The following is a 28,000-nucleotide window of genomic DNA, read 5'->3' as shown; positions in this document are numbered from 1 at the left end:
GCTCCCCGCCCGAGCCGGCAGGGGGCGCTGTTACGCCGGAGGGGCGCGCGCCGGCCGTTGTGAAGGGAGGCCGCGCGCCGCCGCTTTCCCGCGCTCGGCGTTTTACCTCAGTCGGTTCCCGCTGCTCCGCACCGTTTATAAAGCCCCGCGGGTCGCCGGTGGCGGTTTAGGCGGTGCGTCCCGGCGGTGAGGGTGTGCCGGGTGGGTGTGCGGCGGCGGTTACGCGGTGTGAGGGGGTGGGGGAGGTGGGCCCGGGCGGCAAAGGTCGGTGTGTTCGGTGGGCTGAAGGCGGGGCTCGTCTGAGGGGAAGGAGGCTGAGGGGCGACCTCGCTGCTCCCTGAGGAGGGGACGTGGCGAGGGAGGTGCTGAGCTCTTCTCCCCGGGATCCAGCGATGGGACGCGTGGGAATGGCTCAAAGCGGCGCCAGGGGAGGTTCAGACTGGACGTTAGGAGGCATTTCTTTACCGAGAGGGCGGTGAAGCCCTCAACAGGCTTCCTAGAGAGGTGGTCGATGCCCCGAGCCTGTCAGTGTTGAAGGGCCGTTTGGACAATGTCCTTAATAACACGCTATACCTTGGTCAGCCCTGAAGTGGTCAGGCAGTTGGACGAGATCATCGTCATACGTCCCTTCCAACCGTTCTGTTCTTCTTCCTACCTTCTCCTTTCCCTAACAGTACGTGCTGAGGAAATCCCTGATGACTTTTCTTCCCGCTGGCAGAAGGAATCGAATGGGTAACCGTGTCCCAGCCTTGGCATTAGCTCTGTCGCTCTGTGGGAAGGAGGCATGTACCTCCTGATGGGGGCGAGAGCTGTGGATCATCTCAAGATAATTTGACCATCTGAACAGGCTTGCAAAAAAATGCAGTTTTTGAAAGTCTTCTGTGCTCATCCAGTTTAGCTGGGTTTCCGCACCACCTCTGACACTATAGTGAGGCTCAAAAATCAAGCCTGGGTGAAGGTGGGCGAGTAGCCTGAAAGCCGCCACTGGCCAAAAGATACCAAGCTCAGGCTTGCAAGCATGTGCAAGATCACAGCTTTTCTGTGTCCTGCCCGTCCCTCTCCCAGGTGAGACCCCTCCTCCAGCCTCCCCCAAGCATCCAAACGGGTGGGAAATACTTGCTTTTGAGCAGACTCTCATCTGGTGAAGATCTCAGCTCTGCCTGGCTCTGCTGCAGGAGAACTTCCCAGGCAAGTCTCCTCCTCCTTGGACGGAGCCAGGCTCTTTCGCTGAGGGGAAAGCCAGCCCCCTGCTAACACCGACTCAAGACAAAATCCTTTCTCTGCAGTCTGGATGAACTTGGCGAACAAGATAAATTTTAGATGGAGCTAAACCCAAATGATGCTCTAACAGCAGTTTTACTTAACCTTGAAGTAATTTTAGTTGGCCGCTCATGTACATAGCTTGATATTAAAGTTCTTCTCAACTGTATTTTTATCTGCTTCTGAAGACTACGAAGTGGCATAGCATCTTACTGAATTTTTCTAGAGTAATAGATGAAAAAATCGCAGAAGATCACGTCTCAAAATCATAGTCAAAATCTTTTTGCTTTTATTCTATTTAATGCATAATATCTGGGAAAATACAATAAATAATTTTTCAATCTAGAACAATTAGATGTTATGCTTAATAATAAAATGTTCAAAGAGGATGTAAAAATAAATTAATATCTTACTATTTAACTTCAACGACAAAGCAGGTCTCGGTTTCAGACAACTAAGAAATTTTCAGCCATGAAAGATAAATGAACGTATTCTGCCCTTCTGTAAACACGCGGCTACCATTGAAACCAATGGAAGATATATATATACACACACATATATATACCTATGTGCCTGCATCAGAGGGCAGAATTTGGCCTAGATCTTACAAAATGGTAGTTTGCAGTTGATATTCATGTGTGTTTATTTTTTTAACAAATAGAACTGCAGAGCGTTCACGTATCATACATTTTCCAAATCCTGCAACTGCAACTTATATGAAACATTAGCATATAAAAAGTCATCACTGTACAACCACTTTTTTTAAAAGTCAGTGTCAAAAAACATAAAAAACAGCTAATTTATTAAAACCAGATATACTGTATAAGTGCTGAGGTTTGCGTTAGCTTTCTTCTGTTTTAAGCACAAGAATCTATTAAAACATAAAAGGCAAAAGTGGCTCAGAAAATGAGAAACTCTCTAACAACATACTTGTAGCTTTACCAACACTTATCTGACGCTATAGTTAATTGAAAAACAACGTAAACACAATGAGGTACGGATACCAACAGACATTTCTCACAACTGTGCAAACTGTGGGCCTCATCCTGCAAACACTGCTGGCTCCAGAGCTTCCTCCCAGGGCTGGTCCCACCGAGTCCAACGGCAGCTCCCTGCAGCAGCCGCTGCAGCTGCCATTTGCAGGAAGGGGTCCTGTGACCCTCACATCATGCACCAAATACATTTAAAGTGCCTCAGATTTCAAGCTGATGCAAATTTCTATTTCGTTTCTTTAGACTTGAAAAGGTGAAATAGCTTCTGAAAAGTCTTATATAAATACTCCTTTAAAACTATTACTTTTTCTATTTCAAGGTAAATCTAATAAAATATTGAACTGCTTTTAAATGAGGCAAATGGTGTTTGCACTGCTTTTTGTAAAAAAGCAACAATACTCCTTTGCTGTAAGATACTTTATACATCTCCAGTCACTCTTCCCTTTATTTTACAGAAAGTAAGAGGCAGAGCTATTATAATTTTGTTGGTGCAATCGCCTGTGGAATTCTGAAACAGCCCTGTGGAATTTTTTTGTGATGACACTGAATCTTAAGTTCATCCCTTCTCACAAGTCTTTCCTCCAGTTTGTTTTATTCTGCTTCTTCGCTCTTTTCAGAACCACCTCCAGCTGAATTATCTGCCTCGTACTTTTTATCAAGGACATCTTCAAAGGATTTCCCACTGCAGTCATAGGTTTTACTTGTAGATCCCATATGTGTTCGAATGCGAGCTCCTGGCTGGTATAACTGCATGGCTGGGCGATCCTAGAAGGAAGGAGATGTGGTTAATGCTGTGAGAAACCTGTGTTGGATACATATGTGGGATTTTAAAGTGATGAATGTTTGTGAAGAAAGTAGATTTTGTGTTACATCGCTTTACATTTCCTAAGACCCAGGAAAAAAATGGAGTGCAATGAAAATTGACTCAGTATTTAGCATCTGTCTTGTTTATAACACTATTCTTGGGAGCCAAGCATTTTGAATAAATGAGGAAAGCTGTAAAAATTAAAGGCCCTATGATACAGTTAATGTAAACAAGGAGAAATACTGCAGACAATTATCAAACACAGTATTACAGGTAAAACCGAAAAATGCTGCTAACTTCACTAACATCAACCCAGAAGAACAACAGCCTGCGCACTTGCAACTCTGCAGATGAATAACAAATATTAAACATAAGCATAAAAAAGTAAGACAAACCAGAAAAGTTTAGCAGGTAACAGCTAGAAAATTATCATCAACTGAACTTTACCAAGTGATATGTGTGCAATGCTCTTCAAATCATCAATCGTTACCACAATTTAAACACGGCATACACATTTGAATTACACGTATCAAAATAAAATTGCACATTTATTGCTCCACTTCATCATGCCTTCCATACTGAGTATGAGAGCAGGGGAATTCACCTGCTGATAATAAACAAAGTAAGTACAATTTGAGCATGTGCAGGCTTTGGGAGTGACCCAATCGTACACATGCTGATTTGATCACTGGAAAATGGAAGGAGCCAGTTTACAAGGAAGACACCTCAAACATGCAAATGGGAATGTTCTGTAGCTCTTGAGAGCACTTTTTATTCTTGAAATTTCAATAATAAAACATACTGGTTAGGAACTCTGCTTAATAAGTCTTTTCCTACTAAGAGTATTTTACTCTCACAAATACCAGTTTTTAATGTTATGAAGCAACCCATTCACCAAAACCTGAGCTTTTTGACCAAAGTCTTCTGTTAAGTTTAGCAAACAAAATTAAACAGCCTATTTTAAGACAGTGGCAGAGCACTGAAATTGTCCTACATCAATATTAATTTCCAATTGCCTTCATAATTTGAAGTCATTCTGATCTTTTGTTCTTTCATTCTGTTTTGTTATTCCCAATACACATTTTCCCTTTTTCTTTCTTTTTCTTTCACCTCTGTCTTTTTTGCTCCACTTTTTTCTCCATCTCTTTAGACCAGGTATCGAGATTCAGTATTGAGCCATACAACTAGATCATTCTAGTTAATGCTTTGTGGTGTGGTATGAAATGCATAACATCTATCTTTCTACATCACAAACAGCTGCATAAAACTAGATCCTCTGATGAGCAGTGCCCACTGGAAAGTTTATGATAAAGGGTCCAAACTATTTTTTGTATCACAGACTCTGTACTTCACAGTTCGCATGAAAGCTAGCACAACTGTTACTGACACTGGAAATTGCCTGTTTTCTAATTAATTCTTACAAAGTTCAGAAAGCAGCTCGATCTCTGCCTAAAAACTTGTGTTGGCATTGTTAATTCTACTGGTAAGTTGGAAAACTCAGCCCCTAACTCTTACCTACATGATAAATACTCTAAGGAAAAAAGTCACCACACTGCAAAGAACTTTACTGATATTGCTTGTTTTGTTTAAGGAACAAATCTAGCACTTGAAGTGTGCACTAATCCACAGACTCAGCGAGCTACCAGAAGTGCAACGGGAAGAAATAAAAAGGAGGCAGCTTCTTAAGGCTTGGCAAAGGGCCCTCAAGACCCACCATTCAGTTCCAAGGTTGCAGATTATTTCATCAGACTTCAAGAGCAGCATGGCAAGCAGGAGGAAAATTGTCTTTCCTATCTTCCTGTTTCTGAACTAGCCATTTTTCTGACTGTTCTACAGCTTGAGCCGCTGGTGTGTGCGGCAAGTGGCTGGTGTGTATATGCAGACAAATCTCACCCCTACTGCCCAGCTGACCTTTGCGTAAACAAAAAGCGGGGTGCACCAGGCTTTCTGTGTTTGCACAAGGTGACTTGCTTGACGCGCACAGCGAGTCCACCTGGACTTGCTCTATGCACACTCCATACAGACTCGCTCGGGACGTGACCACTTTACTCCTCATCAGCCTTAGCGCACATGACAGATCAGTCACTTGGTTTGAAAAAAGTTTCACATACAGAATAAATTTCTACACAAAACAGTGTTTCGGTCATCTTTTGTGGAAAATCTAGGATCAGAAAGGGAGAGAGAATGAGGGTAACAAGGAGAGCCACCTCCTGAAAAGACCCTGAAATCAGGCATTCTGAGAAAAATTATGCCCATGTCTCTGGGAGACAATAAGGGACATACACACCCTACTACAGGCCCCACTTGCACTGGTTTTGCACCTGCTCTTTCCCTGACAACGACCACAAGAATAATTCGTCCTAACCAAACAACAGGCTTTTCATACTGGCAGGTATACAATACTGAAGAATTTGCACATTCACACCCTCTAAATACAATGGTCTCTGTATTAGCTATTTATTTAAATCCTTATAGTTCCTCTACTGAGCAATGCCTGGCTAATCCACAATTACTTTATGAGCTGGGTAATGGAAGTACATTTTTAAAAGACCAGCATGTCACAGTTTTTAAATTTCATTACTGATCAGAAGTATAAAAATCTTTAATACATTCATAAAATACAAGGCTTCCAAGAATAGCGTTCTAAAAATGCTAAGGTTGAAAGGAAGACAAAAAGTCTTTTATATATTGTAAATATGAGTAAGCACAGACCTGTAACCTTATTTTAAATGCTGTTGTCCTCTGATAACAGTAGAAAGTAGTCTGCTTTTTACTGAAAATGAAATAAAGAACTGCTTTTTTTGAAAAAGCATCTTTATGCTGAGTTTGCAAAAGCAAAACCTGTGACCTTGAAGCATATTTAACTAATGAAAGATTATCCTAAATGAATAAAAGAACCTTATTTCTTATGCGCTCCTTTTTGGATGCCATGTCATCACACTTGTCCTCTTTACCCAGTTTGTCTACTGCCTCCACAGTGAAGCTGTAGTTGTAGTTCCCTTTCTTTCCTCTGTCTGGGTTGTATCCTTTCCCCCATTTCAGCTCTTCTTCATTCCTTCTCACAAACTTGTCAAACTCATAGTGAGCTCTATGCTTTCTGCCATCATCCAATCGATACCTTTGTCTTTCAGGTTCTTTTTCTCGAAATCTTCTCTCCAAATCTCTTTGCTCTTTGTCACTATCATTTTGTGACCTACGAGTACGTATAAAAAGAAAGAAAATCCAAGCAATTAACAGTAAAACAAAACTGCTGAAGGATGCAATACAAAGCCCTCCTTTGACTTCAACAGTATTCAGATCAATTGTATGGCAAGGCTGGTTTCTTCTCATGAAAAAGGGGTTATGTGCAATTTTGCTGAATGTCTCATCCATGTATGTCCGGCCCTTGACTATGCATTCAGTTCAAAATAGCAGACAAAGCTTTGCAAGCAAAATCAGACTTTTGTGCAACTGTTGTGGAAGGCACATTCTTCAACTTTTATCCCTCTTTCCAGTTCCCCAATACTCTCCACATACATACATGCTGCAGGATTAGCTCTTGTGGCCTGTTCTTGAGGTGACTCATGTACATGAATATTCCCTTGAATGGGAACATTCAGGGCCTGAAGGAATTGTGCAGGTATCATGTATCAATGTGTAAAGTTTTATGATGCTAAGAAAAATTATTCACTGACATTGCAACTTACAGAATGCATTTGTGAAAATGAAAACTTATGTTGCAGGCTTTTGTTTATTATGTCTCCAACTAATTTAGCCTACCTTTGCATATTTTATTTAGGCAAAAGACCATTACCTTACCACAACATAATACTTAATTTCTGCTATGCTGCAATGGGTCTATATTATAAAGACTGTTAGTTTGCAACATTTTGCTGCCTGTCTGATACAATTCTCAGCTCTCTTATTCACTTCATTGTTCCTGTTCAGCAAGCGGGTGCTTCTCTCATACAGCCAAACTGCAAATAATGAAGAAAGATTACAGAATAGATTGAACTTTAAAAGGAGCAAACACAGGCAGTTTCTTTTTATATATTACATACGTATAAATACTTAAAACTGAAACAGGAAAGTTGCTTTTGACAGTCTGCTCACATTTTGGGAATCAGCAGACAGAATCAGAGAGGATGGAGATTTTCTAATGCTGTAGTGATCAAATTGTGATCATATGCTTCTCATTTAGAATGGTTTAATATCAATAAAAGTTTATCTTTCTATATCACTTTTTTTTTTTTTTTTTCCCCAAATAACAGGACTGTGAAAATTGTCAGCCTCTGCCATGAACTTGCGCACTGGTGGGGTTGCCAAGACAAGGGCCCCATCTCGGGAAGAGCTGGAGGTCAGCAACAAAACCCGAGTGACAGGTAAGTTACTCAGCACTTTGCAAGACTATGCTTGTGTTAGCATAACACATTCACAAAGTGGAAGCAACGTCCCAGCTGTCACAGACACTTGAATCAATCACAGTTACAGAGATACTGTACCTGTAGCATAGATACATATATATAAAATACTGTGTTAGCTCTCAAGCGGTATGTGGCTGTAAGTTGTTTTGTTTCACATTTAATATGCTATTCTAGACACTAACTCCAAATCCTAGCAAGGCTCAGAGCGTGACCTTCCAAAAAGCCAGAAAGACACACCTCCACTTAGTGCTGCAGCATTGCCTGGTACTCGTCTCTTCCCCTGCCTGTTACTGTGGGCGAGGAAGGAATGGATGGGCCTGGAGGTAGGCAGGTGACAGGGATACAAGCTCCAGTTCAAGAGTGGTTAAAGTTTCTTTCTAAAATTCAGTCATGGCGACCGGGCAGGCAAGAGTAGAAATGGCAGGGTACAAATTACAGGTAGAAGAGAAAGTTACACAGCCAGAGAAAGCAAGCAGAAATGAATGGAAGTGAATGGAAGCATACTTCTGTTTGGGATAGTTTCAAATCCGTATGTGACCATGTACACTCATGCACCTACTGAGGTTTTAATTTGTGGTAGAAAGCTATTGCTACTGAGCCTTAAAACACGGTTTCAAACAGGCAATTCAGCTCTTGCACGTAGAGTTGGAAGTTAATAGTTTATTACCGATTTCTGAGTCAGTGACAAAGTAGGTTCAACTTTAATTCTCGATTCAGCTGAAATAGCTCATAGCTTGCTACCTAATCACACCCACTAATAATCATGATGAAATGAGCACTTGGAAAGACAAGGTAACACTTACTGTACCTGCACAGCCAAAAGGATTCTGTTTTACACCTGGAAAACCTACATTAATGCCTTATTAAACTTACAGGATCAATACTAAAATGTTACATGGCACCACCAAAGGCTTCATACATAAAAAGCCTTATTAGCATACAACTGACTTGCCCCTGCAAGTGCTTCTGTTGAGCCTGTTCTGTTTTCCTTTGTTGAAGAACATCAACAAAAGAGTTGCTGAATATTTTCAGTTTCCATTAGAGAATGTGAAATGAAAGTTTTTAGCATCTTTTAGGACATACTGAACATACTGAAACATTAGCCCATGTCTGAAGTCCTTAGTCAGAGACAAAAAGAGATGAATAACGCATGTAGGATATTATTGGTGAACCATTTCTTCAATTAGCAAATTCAGCGGTTTTATTTTCCAGTGTTCAAAGTTTCTTTATTTTTCCATTTGCCATTAAGAGAAGATTTGCAGCTCCTGCATACTTTTCATAAAAATCAAGAACCTATGTGGACAAAGATAAAATTTAAACTACTTAGAATAGGCAGGTAGCCTGCAAGGCTCCTAGAAAACAATCCCAAACTTCCTTTAATACTTCATATATAATACCTTAGGTAACTAACTTAAATGCTCAAGCTTGTCCCTATGTACTGCAAAGTACTTTGGAGAGCTTAGCTGAACAACTCTACTGAAGAACAAAGTATTATTTATCTCAGCTGCATATTGTTCTTAGTTATGTATCTTACATGTTTCACGGCTGAATCCTGCTTGCGATGGGACACATGTGCCAAAGGACAAGAGAGAGAACCACTGCTGAAAACATCTGCAAGACATTTCCAGGCTACAGTAGCAACAGAACTGAGCTGTAGCCCTTGTTCCTACTATTACATATGTAACGCAAAAGGCAGCGGGGGACAGAGACAGCCTTCTGCATGTATCTATCATAACGCTATCATTCACACCTTAACTATTCTGCCATTGTCCCATTTACCAAACATATTCATATGTTTATTGCAGCAAAACCAAGGAAGGAAAAGTACGGCATCCTAGCCAATTTAGTCTTTGACATCAGTAATGGAAGGAGGGCCTTACCCGAGCTCTTAATGAGGAACAGGTGAAATAACAGTGTAACTCTGAATGACTTTTCACGCAGAAATCCTTCCAATCTGGGATTTCAAAACATTTCACAAATAACAAATTGCATCCACTAATACTGCCATCAGGTCAGTAAGCTGTTACTAAACACACCTTTTACAAAAAGGACAGCAAGAGATTTGTTCACAGAGAGAATGAAATCAGTTCTTTGCTGACAGCCAGTCAATGCACCACTTACATCATGTTTAAGCCTTGAGATGAAAGCATTTAGGATCTAAATTGAAGCCTAAAAGATATATATATTACTTACTTTTCCTTAAGTTCTTTTAGTGAACCCTCCAAAGATTTGGATTTTATACTCCCAGATCCAGGTGATTTATCCCATTTGTTTTCCTCAATGTCAGCCTCTTCACCTTTTTCTTTGTGCTTTTCACTGGCCAGTTCATCTCCTTTTTCAGGCTTCTTCAGAAGCTAAGAGATACTTGTTTATATTATTATGTGAAATTATTCTCTTCTGTTGTAACAGACATTTTAACAATGTATTTAATATATCAGTAACTTATTAAGATTGAAGATATCTTATTTCAATGCTAGGAATGTATTTTACAAAGTATGAAATTTAAAGTTATTTAAAAAGGGTAGTTTACTTTTGCTAAGGAGTGACAGTCATTAACAGGCATTCAACTGCATACTTTTTAATATGCTGAGAATACTGGAGAAAGCACTTACCTACTCTTCTCTCCTAAGTTTTATATATAAAGATATTATTATGGTCTATGATTTCTTAGAAATCATGTAACAGAGCTCAATGTCATTGAAAATAAAATAAGTAGAACCTCTACAATACTACAAAGAGAGCAGGATTAATACTTCACTCCTTGAAATACTATATATAAAATGTGTGCCACATTAACTACTTGGGATAGACTGGCATATAGAAGTAAGTGCTTAGTATAAATACACCCTGACAGAAATACAGACTGAGGAAAAAAATTATAATACTAGCAGAAAAGATCACATTACATTTTCACCTGGGAGATTAAGATTTTCAAGAAGTCTGTTCCTTTCACAACAAATAACCCACACAGGGCTTGAGCAGTGTCTAGCATTACAGGAATAAACTTTATAAAAGGACCCACTGTCTCAAACTATTTCTCTAACATTTCAGGTATAAGCAGAACATCTCATTGGTCTTTTCATTCTACCAGTTTTTCCTGAAATGAGCACAGGTTATTCTTCTCCAATATTTAAAACTTCTATAATGTTTCTCTCAGGTAGTATTTTCCTCTTCTTTCGGAGACAGAACTAGCTTTCAAGGTTACATCACCACAGTTATGTCATAAATACTGGGGGTTTTGGACAACCAATTTTGGGTAATACATTTTAAGAAGTGAGTCCCTTTTCTTCTGAACTTCTACAGTGTTTTTCTTTATGCCCAGATATAAAAAAAATCTGTAATTTGGCTTCATAACTTACTGTTTTTATACATCCAGGTGAAGGAAACTGTTGTCCAGGAAGAATAGAGGAAAGAAGTACACAGCTCTGTGGCTTCTCCCCACCACAAGATCTGGAGTGAGTCTGTGTGTCCTTGTGTTAAGCTACAGACTCTTATACCAATTTTCCTCTTCAAAACAGCCTATAAAGCCTTTCCAATACCACAAAATTCAGTTCAGATGAATAGTTTTTATCTGTGTCATCTTATACAAGTAAGGTTTTAAATGTCCAGACGTAATAGCACAAAATACACTCGCCTAAGTGAAGTCATTAAAAGCACACCCATTCAGATTGTTATAAGGCAGCGCACCCTCAAATTACCAAGACTTGGTTAAAGCATACTATTAAAATACATTAGTTCTGAGCATAAACACAAAAAAACCTCGCAGTGAATTTGGCTAGATGAAGATTTACATGACAGAAAGTGTTAAAGCCATATTTGCAATAATATTCCAACATGTTGGCACGGAACAATTTGGTTCTGTCAGGTTATGTTGGCATAGAATGCAGCAGTGTTGTATAAAGATATCCAAGTTACCTGCCATAACTGCATCAGCACATCATTGTACCTAAAGCAATTAGTCACACTTTCAAACAACGCTACTTAGTCAAAGCCCTACATTACTCTCCCTTCCAGTCAAAACTGGTTTGGTGTCTCCACACTGTATACTAAATAAACAGTGAGATACCAAAGGAACTTCCGCATAACTTCAACAGAATAATAATCTTTTTCATTAAGGTACCTTGATCCTTATTTCTTTTTCAGAAATTTTCTTCTGCTTCTCCACTTCTTTTCTTTTACGTCTTTCCTCTTCTCTGCGCTTCCTTTTCTCTTCTTCCCGCAGACGTTTCTTCTCCAATTCTCTCCGCCTTCTTTCTTCTCTTTTCTCTTCTCGTATCCTCTGAGGAATTCAAAACGATTAATTGTAAATTGTCCAACGGAAAACCACGTGAAACATAAATGTTGAACTTCAGGCAAAAGTCTGAACGTACCTGCTTTTCTAATTTTCTATTTTTAATATATTCCAAAAGGGGTGTTGTTCTTCTAGCTAAAACACAAAAAATTTGTGATATAGTGTTCAACTCCTAAAATATGTACTCATTTCTTTACTTTAGTACTAACCCCTTTTTTCTAGCTTTGTCTACAAGGGAGCCAAATAATTAATAAACCTATTTGTTTTATACATTTTTGAAGGCATTCCCACCATTCTGCTCTAGAAACACTTTGTTGCTTTTTTGCTGTTAGGGGTAGAAGCAACAGTGATATGTTGCATGATTATTTAATGTTTAATTAAAAATCGTATCTCTTCAGTTCAAGGGAATGGCTTATTTTTCTTGCTCATCAAATGGTTATTTCACCAAAAAGGAAAGAAGTGTGTTCAGAATCTACTCCTACATTTTAACTTCATACATCAAAACCTAGCTATATTGCTGCTCATATGCAGCCCACATTACTGTAATCTCACATAGCACTTTTCAATCCCAGATTTCAAAGTACATCATTAAGGAAACATTTTCATTCTAATACAACATTTCCATTTAACTACCATTTAGCATTCACCTCTCCATGGGAAAACGGGATGAATAAGAGGTGAGTGGTTCGTCCCAGGTTACACAGCAAAGTATCAGCAGGTTCAATAAAACTCTGGCTTCCCAAATAACAAATAAAATGCCTTATCTACTGAATCACACAGCCATTCTTATGTTATAGAGCTGTCTCTTCACACTCTGAAATCTAGCCTAAGCCACCATCCTGAACCATCCCAGAATTCTACAAAAACTTGGATAACATCATCAAATTATATCTCATGTATAGCATTCATGACTGTCAGTATTGAATTCAAACTTGAATTCATGTACTTACAGCTGTGAGTAGTTAGTACACATTTTGTCAGTCTTGGATGTCCCAGGACAGAGTTACAGAAAATGTTTACTACTAGAAATTGCTCTACAGTTATGCATAGGATTCTTCCTTAAACCAGAAGAAAATTTCACTATTGGAATGTATGACAGGATTTGGAAGAAAAAAAAGAAAAGAAAAAAAGGAATAGAGTTTTCATCAAATTTGAAATGGCATAGCCAAAATCTAGACACAATTCATATTGCAAAAACATTTGAATGTTTTTGTCTTGAAAGTATGAATATCCTGGGGGCAACCCATTCATTAATGATAAAACCTTATTACACAGTTATGAATGGGAACGCTTGATAGGATTCAGTATTTATTTTTAGCAAGTATTAATGATCAAAAGCAACAACCAAAAAAGATTGTTGATTTGAGATCTTCCTCCCTCTATCCCTAGATTTCACATGCTGCCCCCCCCCCCCCCCAGCCCCAGGCATAATTTCTGACAAATTTTAGGTCCCCAGCACCCTACCAGTTCCTCAGATTTGCAGCTCTGCCTCTCTCCCCTGCTCCCCTAAGTCCCCCTGTCTGAGCAGTGTCGGCCTCTGGGCACTTTTACATGCTGGAAGCGATCACAGATTGTAACTGGTAGGTCTGGGGAAAGGCTAAGCTGCACTGGGAGTCCAGAACTTGGCCCTAGTCATGTCTAAGGCTGTGGTGCAAGAGGTTTAATCAGAAATTATAACTTGAAGTTCAAGGGAGAGAAGCAGTGTGATTAGTCCTATCAAAAGAGGAGGGCGAAAAAGAATGATCAAACCTGAATCTTACCCATCTTATTTATGGGCCTTACTACAAACAAAAATCTAAGCAGTTTTTCTTACAATGTTTAAGAAATTTTACAAGAAAATAAATTGCAAAATGAAGACCTGTGTCAGCAATAACTTTTATATTTTATCTCGCTCTCTGTATACAAACAAGCCAGAAGAATGAGCTTATCTTCATCTTCTTACAGAGAAAATCTGTTTTATATTTCTCTGTCTGAAACTGATGAGCCAACACATCTGACAAGATGCATAAAACATGTCAGTTTGCAGTAACACTACCTGGAGAAATGCTGAGAATGTGAAGCCCAATTCCACCAGCAAAGTCCTGGGCACATCTTTCATTGACTTCAGCAGGAGTAACACCTTCGAAACTGGACATACAACTAAATCCTTACTTAATTTTGCTATGAACATGCTATCCACTGAAGCAATCTTTGGTTTTACATTGATAGCAATGGCCACAGTTTTGAATAGCAGAAAAAAGCAAGCAACTAACTTGATTTCCTGTGATTTAACAGAAACAAAACATTAAAACTCCTAATGTAAAGCTGACTTCAGCCAATATTGTTACTCAGAAATCTGCAACTCTCAAGACTAATCATTTTTATTGATAGAATATTTTTAAGTTAATAAATCTTTCTTTAAACTGTAAACTTTTTGTAAAGTTCTTTAAAAATTTTGACTGCTTTTACTTTGCAGTCAAATACTGGGGAAGATTTTGGGTAAATAAAAATTGTTGGGGAACTTCCCCATCTAGAGCAGCAACAAACAAGCTTTATTGATAACAGAATTATCTAAATACCCATACTTCTAACATTTCCATTTACTCGAAATTGTTGAAGTTCCAAATTTCTCCAGTCAACTCTCAAACAGGAGTAACAAGTGACAGGACAAAAGCAAACAGCCTCAATTTGTGCCAGGGGAGGTTTAGATTGGATATTGGGAAAAATTTCTTCACCGAAAGGGTTGTCAGGCATTGGAACAGGCTGCCCAGGGAAGTGGTGGAGTCACCATCCCTGGAGGTATTTAAAAGACATGCAGACGTGGTGCTTAGGGACATGGTTTAGTGGTGGACTTGGCAGTGTTAGATTTACAGCTGGACTTGATGATCTTAAAGGGCTTTTCCAACTGAAATGATTCTATGATTCTATGCTATGATTCTAATCAAAAGAGGTGGCTACCTTTACACTGTAAAGAAATAATAGCAAAGGTAGATTTTTCTTTTCCTACTTGATCGATTGTCACACCTAAGGAAAGAGTAAGTGTTCTGCATGTTGTCACTTGGAGATACAGCACATCAATATTCCATGTCATCCTGAAAGCTGCATACTGGCATTGAAGATTTCAGTGTTGATCTTACTGAAGATTCCCCCTGAGACTGTGAAAGCCATGCTGTATGCATACAGAAACAAGGTGTTGCCTTAATCTAAAAGCTTTTGCAGAATCTTGACTGTGAGAACAAAGAGAGATCATTTCATGTTTCTCAATAAAAGCAGCTAGTATCAGGGATCAATTGTTAAGTATTCAGCTATTTTATCTTTTAAAAATAAATCTTCCATCTTCTAATACATCTGTAAGTATTCAGAAGTATTAAGGACCTACTTCTGAAGCCACTGTGCATGCAAAACTTCCAGTGAAGTCAAGCAATTCCATGCATAGAGACTTAAAAGAATAAGTGGGGTGTGTCCTGCCACTATGTGGCAAGCTAACAAAAATTTAACTGCAAAATCTGTTAGACTGAACAGGTCAGCTCTTGCAGGTAATATCATAAAGATATAAAAATAATATATTTAATATTCTCAATAATAAGAAAAATCAAGAAAACAGACCAATGAGTTCCCTTGTTTTGGCCTCAATCTCTCCCAAAAGAATCTCAGGATTGGCACAGATTTTCTCTTCATCAGCACAATAGCTCTCTAAAAATTTCCTATATTCTGGATCTGTGAAGAAAAATTTTCGAATTATGTTAATACTTTGCAGTGCATGACAGAAATAGAATCTATTTTCCACCATGACACCAAGAAAATATGTTTACCATCTTCAATGCTCCCAGCCTTGGCATCTTTCTTCTTCAGCTTCTTTTTTGAAATCTTCTGGAATGGAGCAAATTCAACCACTGCAGGATACTCCAAACCTTAAAAGAGATCAGTGCTTAATTTTTTGACGGGGAGAAACATTCCCTATGTTCAATTAAGATTTTCAAAACTCTTGAAACTTGTGCTGGGCAGTCTTACTTGAAATGAAAAATGAGTGTTTCTACAATCCCATCCTAAACTTCTAATGAAAAATTACATGTAGCTGTATTTTAGATTCAAAACAAAATACATTTATATTTGAATTATATACATAAACATTAAATATTTTTGGACATGCTGACAAAGACTGTCAAAATGAAGATGACTTGTTGCATGATAAAATTATTGCAGTATCATTTATAATTCCCTTTTAATTCTTCACAGATATGAACTGATTAGAAACATTTATATAAAATCTCAGCCTGACAAGTGGTAAGTACTACTGGGAAATGAATCTGAAACAACTGAGTAGCTTCTGTAAAGTTCTGTTTGCAAAAAGCTTAAAAAATAAATAAATGCTGCGTAACATGCAATAATAAAACATACCACCTTCTTTCAGAAGCAAACCTGTAAAACTCAGCATGTAGAACTGTATGAAACTTCTTTGTTTATGATGGACTATGCAACTTCTTGCCTGTGTTTACTGGCATGGATTCTTTGTTTTGAGTTCTGCCTTAAATATTGGATTCTTGTTTGGACTGGAGTCAGAACTGTGTGTAGCTTTTGAATTTTGCCTGGTTTCCCCTTGCAGCCAGTTCAAGATACTTTGCTCAAGTCCACTGAAAACTTGGCTTAAGTCAGTCAGAACATTTGTTAACCTTATTGAACCTGGTAATCCTTGTTTTAATTTTAGCCTTATAAATACAATGCCGCCACAAACCTCACCAGAAGGCACCTTTGATCAAAACTTGTGTTCTTTATTTGCACAATCGTGCCAAATTGGCCAGCAGTGTCCAAGCTCAGTTTTGCAATGTACAGAATACCCTGGCTTCAATCCAGCCCAACACTGAAAAACGTGCTTAATTTAGGCAAAGTGAAGTCTTGGCAGAACCATAAAAACAGTTTCTTTTTAGTTTTTCATCTAAAACACACAGAATTTGAAATCTGGGAATCACACACTGAGAGGAATGTATTGTTCTCCATCTCTAGGAAAATCCATCCAAATCTGATTAGTTAGAATCCTATAGTCAGAAGCCTATAAAATATCTCAGGTAGGAAATGCTGAAGAGGAATTTGTTAGGTTGACAGACAGCTTCTTTAGAGATCAACTCTCCAGTAAGAGTGGACAGGACTACTTTTCGCAGGACCTCCACAACACTAAGTGTACAGAACAGACAATGTCTATGCAAGAAACCCACAAGTCTATGCCTGTTTCATACAACCCATGCAATTTTTTACAGAAGGTACGAGTGAATATGGCAAGGAACTACTAAAGGGAAAGCATAATTTCTTGGCTATGGCAGTTTCATGCTACTGTAGGAGACGTGGATTTATCCACACCTACATTACAGAGTTTTTCCTTTACTGTTGGGCAAACTTTTGCAAACTGAACATTTTAAAATGGCAACCAATTTTGTTGCTCTTGTTCTTGGAACTCAAGATGTCTGCAAATGCTCTAAAAAGTCAAGGTGTACGTATCTCAAAGCGGGCAACCAAAATGATGAAGTCAAGTTTTTGTCTTGCTTTTTCAAAATGAGAATAACTGGCACAACTTTATCTCACAAAAACACACTGAAGGTGTAACGATTCATGCTTGCAATGTGTTCGGTTCCTGTTGTGATGAATTGTGAAGCTTGCATAAGATAAATTATCTTAATAGGATCTTGACAGTGTATTGCTTCAGGTACAAGAATGCAGACAAAGCATGCACACCACATAGACAAGCGAGACTGCAGGGACAAATATATTTTGCACTTCATTATCTTTTAAGTGCTAGATTTTGATACATTTTAATGTAATTAACTGTATATTGAGGAAAAAACTGGTATAATTAGCAAAAAGGAAGTAAATTAATGTTCTAAAATGGTATATGTATATATACATACTTAATATCTTACAAATAGTCCAACCTTTATTATCAATGAAGACATAGCCATCAAAGCGATCTCTAAAAAGAAGGATGTCCTCAGGATTTCTAAAGTTAATGTATGCTCTTGAGTAGAGATGAGGATAAAGGCTGCAACAAGAAATAAGTTTATTTTCTGTTATTTACTATTCTGTTCAGGACTAGGAAAAAAGTAAAACTAGAAGGATCACACTGCAATTTTCATCTTTGAGAACTGGCTACCTTAAACATGCATATCGAAGTCTTTACATATACATATCTAATTACATAGATGACAAAACGTAACTGAGCAACCGAGTTCCTGGATGCAACTGTGAAATTTATTCTGAACTGAATCAAATATTTCTAGTGTGTTTTGTCTCCCTAAATTGCAGAGCATACACTTCCATTGTGCAGGATCAAAGCTTTAAGTCTACTATTTCATGATTTAAGAGATATGAATAACAGCAGTGCTTCTGGAGAACTTCTTGGGCAGCTAAGATAGTCTTCTGTCGCTGAAACAGAAGTTAAGTAAAAGCATCCAGTGAAAGGCCAGTTGCCAAGCTGTCACTCCACCTTTAAGAATGATTAAATAACCTAATAATTGGCAAGATAATCCACTGAATTATATACAAATAAATAAACTCCCTCTGACATGCATGTGGATCAATATATATGCTATGTCTAGTTGTGAAGAACAATTACTGTGAAAATCCAAAGCATTCTAGCAAAAGAAAGAACAGGTACTTACCTAAAATAATTCTGATTCTTCAAGAATTTATTGGCATAGATCCCACCCCAAGGGTAAATATTTAATGTGCCTGATAAAAACCTCAGGGTTGGCACACCACCAACCACAATGAAACTGAGGTAATTTAATGAATTACCACCCATCAGCTAAGTTATTGTGAGTCATGGCATGTACATGCTTTAAACGCCCACAACTGTGATATAAAAGTTTGGCTTAAACTGCCTTCAGTGATGGCTATGCATTACACCAGGTTTTTGAACATACCTGAACATGAGCCCATAAATTTAAAATACTATTAATAATTCATAATATTATTGCCACACATGGTCCGTCTTCAGACAAACTCACCACCAGCAGCAGGAGACAATAAACACACACAGTTGCAAATGTATTTCAATCCCATAGCTATTTCAGAATCAGATTTCACAATGAGTGAGAAAGAGCAAAAATATGGGTTGGATCAGAGGATCCACACATATGGCAGCTCAAAGAAACAGTTACTACAAACCAAGTAATTTTTTCTTTTTCAAATGTGCATCCATATAGATCCCACTTTTGAGTATTAAAAGTTGACCATAAAGAGCAGTACTGTCAATAACTAACCAATCATTTTGTAAACCCACCAAATTTGTGTTTGGTATGGTAGCCAGGAGAAACGTTTGAAAAAAAACTAGAGGGCTTTTTTCATTTAGATGTTTTGCAAATACCAGCTATGGACTGTTTCTATGCAGAAGACAAGCTGTCAAGAGTGCTTAGTGTATAAAAGCCTGATCAGTGTTTCAGACCCCTCTCTTAGGCTTTTCACCCAGCAAAGTGTACAATGAGCCTAAAAAAAAACGCCTAAAAAGACCCACCTAAAATTCACTCTCTAAATGGGAAGCTGAGTAAACCTAGCGAATTGGAAATGCTTAGCACTGGCCTGCATATAAAACAGTGTCTCTTACTCTGGGTTTCAGATACCTGACTTCCAACTGCTGCTCCCCACCCTGGATTCCCTCACCTATCCACTTTTGTACTTTGTATTCAGCAGTTATTGGATAAAATACAGCTTTTGCTCTTCAGGATTTTGCCTTCCAGCTGAGTCCTTCAGAAGGACCACTGGACTCTATGTGCCTTCTCCTTTTTTCAAGTAGCTACCAGCATAGACTTCATTCAGGATCTGAAATTCAGTTTTGAGGTTGCATGGTTAGTTTTATAATCAGACAGCTGGTTCTATTCTGCCATATGTTTGCTGTCTATAACACTGCTTTCCATCTGTATCATGTTTTGGACAGATGCACTGCATGTGATGTTGGCATCTCTGGGATATCACTTAGAGCAATCTCTATGGAAATAACCTAGATGAGTCTGTACACGTTTTTTACAGTCGTGTAAAAAGATTGATATACAGGAAAGCAATTTTAAGTAGTTATCTACAATATAAACAGCAACATGCAAACTATAAAAACAGCCAGCACATCTTAGTAAAAATACTTATCAACTTATTGATCATGGTGTGTATATATATAAACATTATGTACTTACATGTATATAAATATATAGATCTCTACATTTAAACGTTGGAGTGTTAAATAAACTCCTCCGTCCATTCATATATTACATAATAATTTCTGATCAAATGGCTAACTCCTCATCTACATTGTCACATCAAGGTAAAATCCACTGGCCTTCATCCTCTTGTCTCTCACCTTCTGATGTCATTCACATAGTGGATGGAACTGGCATAATTTTAAATTAACTTAGCCTTTCCTTTTTACAGATATAAATGAGCACAATTTGCCTGGCAGAGGAGAAGCAGAAACACTGTGCAGTTGTGATGACAGACTGTCACTCATTCCATCCAGAACACAGTAGTGGCAGTTCCCTTAAAGTTCTAAATGCACTGCCCCTTCAGAGCTGCAGTTCCTGGGTGCACGCTGCCATCTGACAGCGTTAATGCTATTTGCCTACAATTATCACAAGTAAAATGTTGGGAAGCGGTTGTGAAGGGAAAAGGAGGAGCGCTGTTTGCAAGAAGCTTTATCAACGTCTGTGATATATGGGATGGCATTGACTATTTGACTGGCTTTCACATGAGAAAAGCTCCTATCCAGATCTCTTTACTTTCATAACCTCACAACACTATTAACAAGTCCTAGCACTCAGCATTCAGTGCCAAGGGATGACCCAAACCCTGCAGGGCCAGAGCTAAATCACTTGACTGAAGTTTCGGAAGACTCAGAAACATTTACATGCTGACAAAAGAGAGTATCTGGGAAAAATAGTTAATATTTGGAGTCCGAGAACAAGACAGACTGTCAGGAAGGCAGAGTCTTTATTATCAGCTATAGGTAGTGTGTCTGTCCAACAAACATCCCTAAAGGCCATAGAATCAGTCACAGAAACAGTGTTTTGTTTGTATTTTAATGTCAATGTACAAGAAAGAATAAAGGTAATGCAATGAATCGGATGAATCTGAAAAAATGAACAAAACACAATGCAACAGTCACTTTCAGAAATGATTTTACTGAAATGGATGTAACTGAAAAAGTGTTATACATTCATAACATTACTTAAATGAAATTTTAAGAAGTTTTATAGCTTGCCTATAATAAGACATTGTAAACTTAAAAGATAACCTTTAGACTGCAAAAAAAGAGAAACTGGAGTTGATATACATATCTTGTTTGTTTTGTCTTCTAGGGTGAGATGACCTTGGAAATAAAAATGTAGAAACAGCTATAGTTAAGACCTCTCTATCCTCCCTCTGACAGCAACTAGTAGATAAATGCTTAGGGAAAATTTATTAAAAAGGGGAAACTATACACTGACACTTCACCTCGTATATAATTTCAGGTACTTGCAGCCTAGGGACTTTGTAATACAAAACTTGTATCCTTGTGTTTAATAGGTTTTCATAGATAAATTTTTGTCTAAATAAGTATTTTACTAACTGCTCCTGAACCATTTTCAACCTCCATCATTTCTGGCATCAATTTCTGACAAGGAGCTCTACTTATACAAAAACATTTTTTTCTAGAGAGTTTAAATTTATGAAGGCAGAAGAGAACATGAATCCAAACTGAGGAGGAAGAGAACATTCTTCTCCCAGATCATTATTTTTATTACAGGGCTCATACATAGGACTGAAGGAAACTGACAATCCAAGTAATACATATCAGAGATATTGATGCTCAAAAAAAAGTTTAAAAATGTGTATTCTTTGCTTGCTGCATCTCGAAGTCTAGTAGCAAAACAATATAAGAAATACAGCTTTATTTTCTTCACACTTGTTATTTTTAATCACTAAGATCTGCTCTTCAAGGCAAACGAATTTTTAAAGTTTTAAGCATGTCCTCATCCCTCTACCAGAATGAGCTCCTGTGTCATACATGCCATCTAACAAACTTTTTTATATATACACGTTCTGTCCCTAGCTATATTAAAGTATACGATGAATAACACAGCGTGAGAGAAAAACCACAGCATCTTTCAGCAGTAACCTGACATGGATGCAATTAAAGGAGTGGACAGCAAGATTTTTGAGTACTCCAAATTTCATCACATGAAAGTAGAGAGAAAAATGAAACTTTATATGTACAACTGTTGTCAGTGCCTTCTCTTTTCTAAGATGGCTAGCTCCCTAAGTTCTTATGCCAACAATTGTTCTAGAAAATTAAAATTGTAGGGTTTTTTAAATATGTCCTGGCATTTGTGCAGCTAAACACACTGAAGACAGAGACACTCTTCTTCAGAGAATTTTTGGTTTGCCTTTGCTATTTTCCCCTTATCAAATGAACAGCTGGGACAGAAGCCTTAAAGAGACCCATTTGGAAATACAGATGACGAGGTTCAGAAGAAAAATATAAGTAACTACAAAGACTTTCAATCAGTCTAAACTCTCCTCTTCCCTAACTTCACATCCTTTGTGGTTCTACCAGAAAAGCTGAAGCACCTACTATTTAGTTGCTGCACATCTGTGTAACTGTCTAGGTCAGGCAACTGCCAAAAAGTTTCACTAAATAAAGATTTGTTCCTTTCCGACTGTGGAATTGACTCTGAGAGAACCTATATAGTCAGAGTTAACCATCTAATAACATGATGATGGCAAGAAGAGGCAGTATTCTTTCAAATAATCAGCCCAGGAACTAGACGGTTCCCAGTGTAATTTGCCACAAACAATTCCATAGAAAGGAAAGGCTATCTGCTCTGGGTGGGATCACCTGTAACTTTAAAAGTTGGTCAGTGATAAACATCCAGGATCTCTCTGTAGTCAATGGAAGGAATCTGGTGCCTGTGGAGGACAAGTCATCGCACACTAAGATAGGCTAAGATGGGCAAGATGGATCTTATACTTCAGTTTTTCAGAACACATGCAGATGTAGCATACAGGGTATTTTGTTTATTATAATGGTTAAGTTCCTTCTTCTCTGGAAATTGTTATGTTTGAAAGGGAACAGTATTTTACCACTGTGATACCAAGTAAATTATATAAATATACTAGCAATTCTGATTTATTTTAAATCAACCACTATTTCTTTTTTTTTTTCAGTTTTGAATGTCACAAAAATGAATAAAACTAGATTATTTGAAAAACTGTAAGAAATAAATAGAAAAACACATAAGCAAACAAAGAAACTAAGCTCAAATGGCACTGACGAAAAAACTTCTGTGATATTTCCCCTAGGTTGACTCTCTCGCACCGCCGATAAACAGTCTGTTGCATTTCACCAGTGAGAGTTAAAAGAAACATCAGAGTTTCAAATAAAATTATGTCCTATTCATACAGAAAAATCTTATGTTTTAAAAACACCGGTGTAAAAGAAAAGGGCAGGAATACATTGTCTCTGCATAAGTATCCAGCTTTTCACAAATATTTTAACTAACAAAACTAACAAAAAGGTCTTGATGGAAAAAATACATGATTTGGTATGTCCAAAATACGTTAATTAGGTTTTAAGCACCTGAAAACCTGCACAAACAGCTCATCCTCACCTGGGATCAGCAGTGCAAAACTCAAAATAATCATGGGCAGGTAGAGGATGTAGCTGTTCCTCCAGTTGCTCCTTAGTTAGACAAGGAGGAAGCCGTCGAATAACCACCTGCATATATAAAAGAAAATGGAGATTTATCTTTGATCTAAATACTGCAGAAAGAGACTAAACAAATCATATTACTCCACTTTAAAAGCTCTTCCTCAAATTGGGAACCTCAGTTGGAGCATTAGCCTCCTAGTGATTTACCTTCTTGAACTTGCAGACAGATGGAACAAATTTCCTATCTCAGTTTCTGCTAACATTGTAAAATTGTAGGGTAACTGACATGTTCTGATGAAGAGCTTGAGAACCACTGCAATTTAGCCAAGAACAGAAGATATTAACAACCAACCATAAAAATACATATTGACTATACAAAATGTTTACAGTATGTATTTTTAAAAATATTTAGTTTAAACCAGCTTTTAAGACTTGTACACCAACAATATTTTAGTGTGTTAGGTTTATGTGTCCAGTTGCTGGCAGTGGGGGCTGCAGGGATGGTGTGTGTGAGGAGAGGACAGGGCTGCCCTGTGCTGGACACCGACAGCTCCAGCTGAGCCCCTCAGCTACCATGGTGGCACCTCTGGGAAAGTGTACTTAAGAAACGACAGAAAAGGCTGCGCAGCAGCGTGTGAGACAGAGGAGCGAGGGGAAAAAAGTGTGAGAAACAGCCCTGCAGACACCAAGGTGAGAGAAGAGGGAGGGGAGGAGGTGCTCCAGGCACTGGAGCAGAGATTCCCATGGAGGAGACCGTGGTGAGGCAGGTGTCCCCCTGCAGCCTGTGGAGGACCACGGAGGAGCAGATATCCATGCTGCAGCCTGTGGGGGACCCCACACCAGAGCAGATGGAGATGCCTTGAAGGGAGCTGCAGCCTGTGGAGAGCCCACAGAGGAGCAGGTTTTCTGGCAGGACCTGCAGCCCGTGGAGAGGTGCCCACACTGGAGCAGGTTTAACCTGAAGGACTGCAGCCCATGGAGAAAACCCATGCTGCAGCAATTCATGAACAACTGCAGCGTGTGGGAGGGACCGCCACCAGAGCAGCTCATGAAGGACTGTATCCCATGGCAGGGACCTCATGCTGGAGCAGAGGAAGAGTGTGAGGAGGAAGGAGCAGCAGAGAGGAGCTGTTCTGTCCACAACTCCTATTCCCCATCCTCCTACACTGCTTGGGGGCAGAGGATGTAGAGCCTGGGGAAGAAGGGGGGAGGGCAGGAAGGTGTTCTGGTTTTAATCTTTGTTTCTCACCATTCTACTCTATTGCTAATTAAAAAAAAATTTAGAGTAAATTAATTTTTTCCAAGTTGCATCTGTTTTGCTTGTGATGGCACTTTGTAAGTCACGTCCCTGTCTTTGTCTCAACCCATGAGTTTTTTTCATCTTATTTTCTCCACCGTCCTGCTGAGAAAGGAGTGAGAGAGCAACTGGCCGGGGGTCTGGCAGCCACCCAAAGTCAACCCACCACACTCAGGTAACCTGGCCAATAATAAATGCCAGGAATTCACACAGAAACCTTTGGGACAGAACGATGCCAGCACACAAAGCAGTAAAACGGCCATCAAGCTTCAGACAAGTCTATTCCCATTTCTTGCCAATATCTGAATGTCACCTGACTTCAGTTATAGTGATTTTCAGTGCTTTGGTTTTCCAATTTAGAAAACGGGAATAAATCAAATCTCACAGTACTCTATATAAATATTCTCTGAAAAGCGCTCGAACAAAGCCAGGGAGAGAGAAGTGCTCTTGCCCTTGCTTTGCCACAGCAATGGCCAATCTTGATTTCTGAAGAATTAAAGGCGAAGAGGCACGCAAATCTGCAGCGCTGCCGCTGGGGATCTCAAAATACTGAAGTGCATAAACCCCCTCACTCCGCAGATGAAGAAACGCCCGTTTAAACACCTGAATCTCCTGAAATTAAGACTCCGTCCGTGGAACGGGGCCTACCTGGGCCACTGACATCTCCTCACCTCACCCCCCCCGCCCCTCACCTTGCTCAGAGCCGTTTTTTTCTCATCTCGCTGTTTACCCGGCGCCGGGTGAAGCGGTGGCGGCGGGGAAGATGGCGGAGGAGGGTTCGGCGAAGCGTCCGGGTCGCGGCGGGGCGACTCCCGCCTCAGCGGGGTGTCCATGGGCCACTTGTGGCGGCCGCCGACCCGCATCAAACCCGGCCCGCTCTCCCGCTCTCCCGCTCTCCCGCTCCCACCTCACGGAGGAGCCGCCGCCGCCCGCGGCCGGGCGGAAATCTCGCGAGAACTGGCGGCTGAGCCGGGCGGAATCTCGCGAGGTTTCGTTTGGCGGGAGGGGCGGGGAGCGGCGCTCCCCCCCGTCCCCCCCGTCCCCTCAGCGGCTGAGGCGGGCGGTGTCGTTGCCGCCATTCCCGTCCTCCCTCATGGCGGGGAGAGGCGTTTTCAGCAGCCCCGGAGGGCTGTGCCGGTGCGACGGGGGGAGGACAGAGAGATTGGTCCGTTGCCCTTCCCCTCACGGCCCCCACCGAAGGTAGTCCTGGCTTGCTGAGGCCTGGCTCGGGCATCCCACTGCCCCGGCCTTGCCTCTGCCTCGGACAGCGGGATGGTCACAGCCACCTCGGGATGTGTCACCCAGGGTCTGAAAGCTAGCTGGGTCCTAGGGAGAAAACAGGGTGGGAAAAGGGGAAACGGGCCATCGCTCGTTACTTGCATCAGCTCACGAGTCTTGTGCCGGCGGGGAGTTTCTGTCAGAAGAGCGGTGCCTGCACCCAGGCAATGCCCAGCCAGCTCCAGCCTCTGAGGCCGCGCAGCTTGAGGGTTTTTCTGGCTGATGTCTCCCTGCCTTCCTGAACGGGTCCCCAAATTTCAGCTGCTGCTTTTGCTGTTGCACAGCCTCACATCCCGTGGTCTTCTGCATCAACCCCAACAGCTTTTGGCAAATGCTGGTAGATGTTTGGCATCTGATCTATCTTGACAAATAAGAAATGTCTCTAATAAGGACGCACAAGTGATTGTAGTCCATTCTCTAGCAGCGGCAAGTCCCTGGGGAGGTCACCAGTAATGAGCAGAATAAGGACAAGAATGTGGGAAGTATATAGCAAGACAGCTTCAGAATAATATCTCACCTGCAAGCCGTCCCTGAATTGAGACACCCCCGCCAGGGGAAACTGGTCTTCCAGGTGGCTGGTCTGGAAGTAAGTACTGACCCATCAATCATATCAAGGCTTACTCAGTCCTAGATTGCAATCAACAAATTTTGCGATGTCTATATCCAAGAAGTTTCTTGAAACTCCTGGGTGAGTTGGGATGTCTTGGACTACTTCTCCTAGGCTTGGTGGCAGAGGCACAGCAAACACTGAAGTAAGGGCATGTGTCATGGGTGTACCAATGGACTCCTCTGGAGCTACTGAAACTAGACAGAATGAGCAAAAACACCTGCGGTTTAAGCAGAATACACATTGCCAACCTTCAGACGCTGCTGCATTGTTGGTCCTCAAACAGCTGTCCACAACACAAAGGAAATACATGATTTGATGCAGAATAATAAAAGCAAGTGGCATTGGCCGAGGAAACTCTGAAATGTGTTATTCCCCTTCAAATTGTTTAGGCAATAGTACCTAGGAAGAAACTGTTGGAGCCATTTGCAGCAGAAATGTCTTGTGGGTTTCCAAACCTATTCTGAAAACCTTCAAGGCAACAGCCAGGTCACCCCACTCTGGGACAAGACTGACCCTTGCAAGAGAGAGATGAGGTTATGTGACAGAGTGAGGATGTCTCTTCTGGGGACATGCTGATAAGCTACTCAACCTGACAGAGTCCCAGACCCTTGTACCCAGTGGCCAAAGCCAAGTAAGGCAATGACTTGAAGCAAGCGTCAAGAACCTGAGGTCAAGTCAGGCCAAAATTAATAACCAAAGACTTCATGAGGACAGAGACGATACTCAATTTAGCTAGAGCCAGGGAGAAAATAAGAATGTCAGAATAACCCAGAAAGGCACCAAGCACTATCTAGGAAGCAGAGTCCAGGCAAGAGCAGGACTGGAGCAGAACAGGTGCTGGGAGGTGCAGAAGACTCAGGCACAGCAGGAGCTGCTGGTACAAAGGCAAGGATTTGGACAGAACAAGAGCAGATCGAGACATTGAACAGAAGATAAATGCGGAGAGAGAAGCTTTCCCTGAAGTCCCGAGGCGCACATCATCAACCAGCTCACAAGCTCTAACCTAACTGTAGCCACCTAAAGGGCTGGGAGCCAAGCCAAGTCATATCAAGAATTCCTCTGACATCCAGGAAAAGTCATTCACAATCTAGGGCACTTTGCATACATTTCTTTCTAGGTAACTTTTAATGCCAATAAATGAAAGCCAGCAACAGCCAGCCAAAAAACCTCCAGCAGATACCTGCCAAGGCACAGTGTCATGATATGCTGCCTTCATAGCAACGCCCGTTCTTGCTATTCCATCCATTTCTTCCCGCTCCTTCCACTCTGCCCCACTGATGACACTAATACAGCAGTGGTTTGCTGTCTTTGAACCCAAGAACTGATCAGACGGAGAAAAGGTTTTTAAACGCTGGACCAGTTCCCTGATTTGATTCACAACCTAACCACACAAACATTTGTATTACCACAGCTGAGGAAGCAG

At 40.2% G+C, this 28,000-nt stretch overlaps 1 protein-coding gene and 1 long non-coding RNA gene across 7 annotated transcripts; one reads left to right on the top strand and one right to left on the bottom strand.

Annotated features, from left to right (window-relative positions):
* LOC142044812 (uncharacterized) lies at positions 1-21,911 on the top strand. The gene is made up of 4 exons (XR_012654433.1): positions 1-173; positions 7,308-7,418; positions 15,967-16,014; positions 21,060-21,911. It is a non-coding gene; the product is annotated as an uncharacterized LOC142044812 (long non-coding RNA).
* On the bottom strand, positions 1,521-25,628 carry UPF3A (UPF3A regulator of nonsense mediated mRNA decay). Of its 6 annotated transcripts, none has more exons than XM_075057702.1 (10): positions 25,382-25,628; positions 23,352-23,458; positions 17,652-17,758; positions 15,543-15,641; positions 15,337-15,447; positions 11,831-11,886; positions 11,581-11,739; positions 9,654-9,814; positions 5,956-6,250; positions 1,521-3,017 (listed from the first exon to the last, which is right to left on the bottom strand). In XM_075057702.1, the coding sequence occupies exons 1-10, from the start codon at positions 25,550-25,552 to the stop codon at positions 2,844-2,846; spliced, it is 1,440 nt and encodes a 479-aa protein (XP_074913803.1). In that variant the 5' UTR covers positions 25,553-25,628; the 3' UTR covers positions 1,521-2,843. The 6 variants fall into 6 exon arrangements, with proteins under 6 accessions (XP_074913803.1, XP_074913805.1, XP_074913806.1 ...); XM_075057704.1 differs by having other exon boundaries at positions 6,012-6,250; XM_075057705.1 differs by having other exon boundaries at positions 6,176-6,250.
* Positions 25,629-28,000: the final 2,372 nt, after the last annotated feature.

This window comes from Buteo buteo, chromosome 25, assembly GCF_964188355.1.
Source record: "Buteo buteo chromosome 25, bButBut1.hap1.1, whole genome shotgun sequence".
Classification (NCBI taxonomy): domain Eukaryota; kingdom Metazoa; phylum Chordata; class Aves; order Accipitriformes; family Accipitridae; genus Buteo; species Buteo buteo.
This window is presented reverse-complemented; position numbering and strand designations above follow the sequence as displayed.

Excerpts from the sequence above, each read along its gene's own strand:
- UPF3A (XM_075057702.1), bottom strand. The coding sequence starts at position 25,552 with ATGCGGGTCGGCGGCCGCCACAAGTGGCCCATGGACACCCCGCTGAGG. Across the intron at positions 17,759-23,351 it reads TTTTGCACTGCTGATCCCAG|CCTTTATCCTCATCTCTACT; the intron begins GTGAGGATGAGC and ends TTCTTGTTGCAG. Across the intron at positions 3,018-5,955 it reads AGGAGCGCATAAGAAATAAG|GATCGCCCAGCCATGCAGTT; the intron begins GTTCTTTTATTC and ends CCTTCCTTCTAG.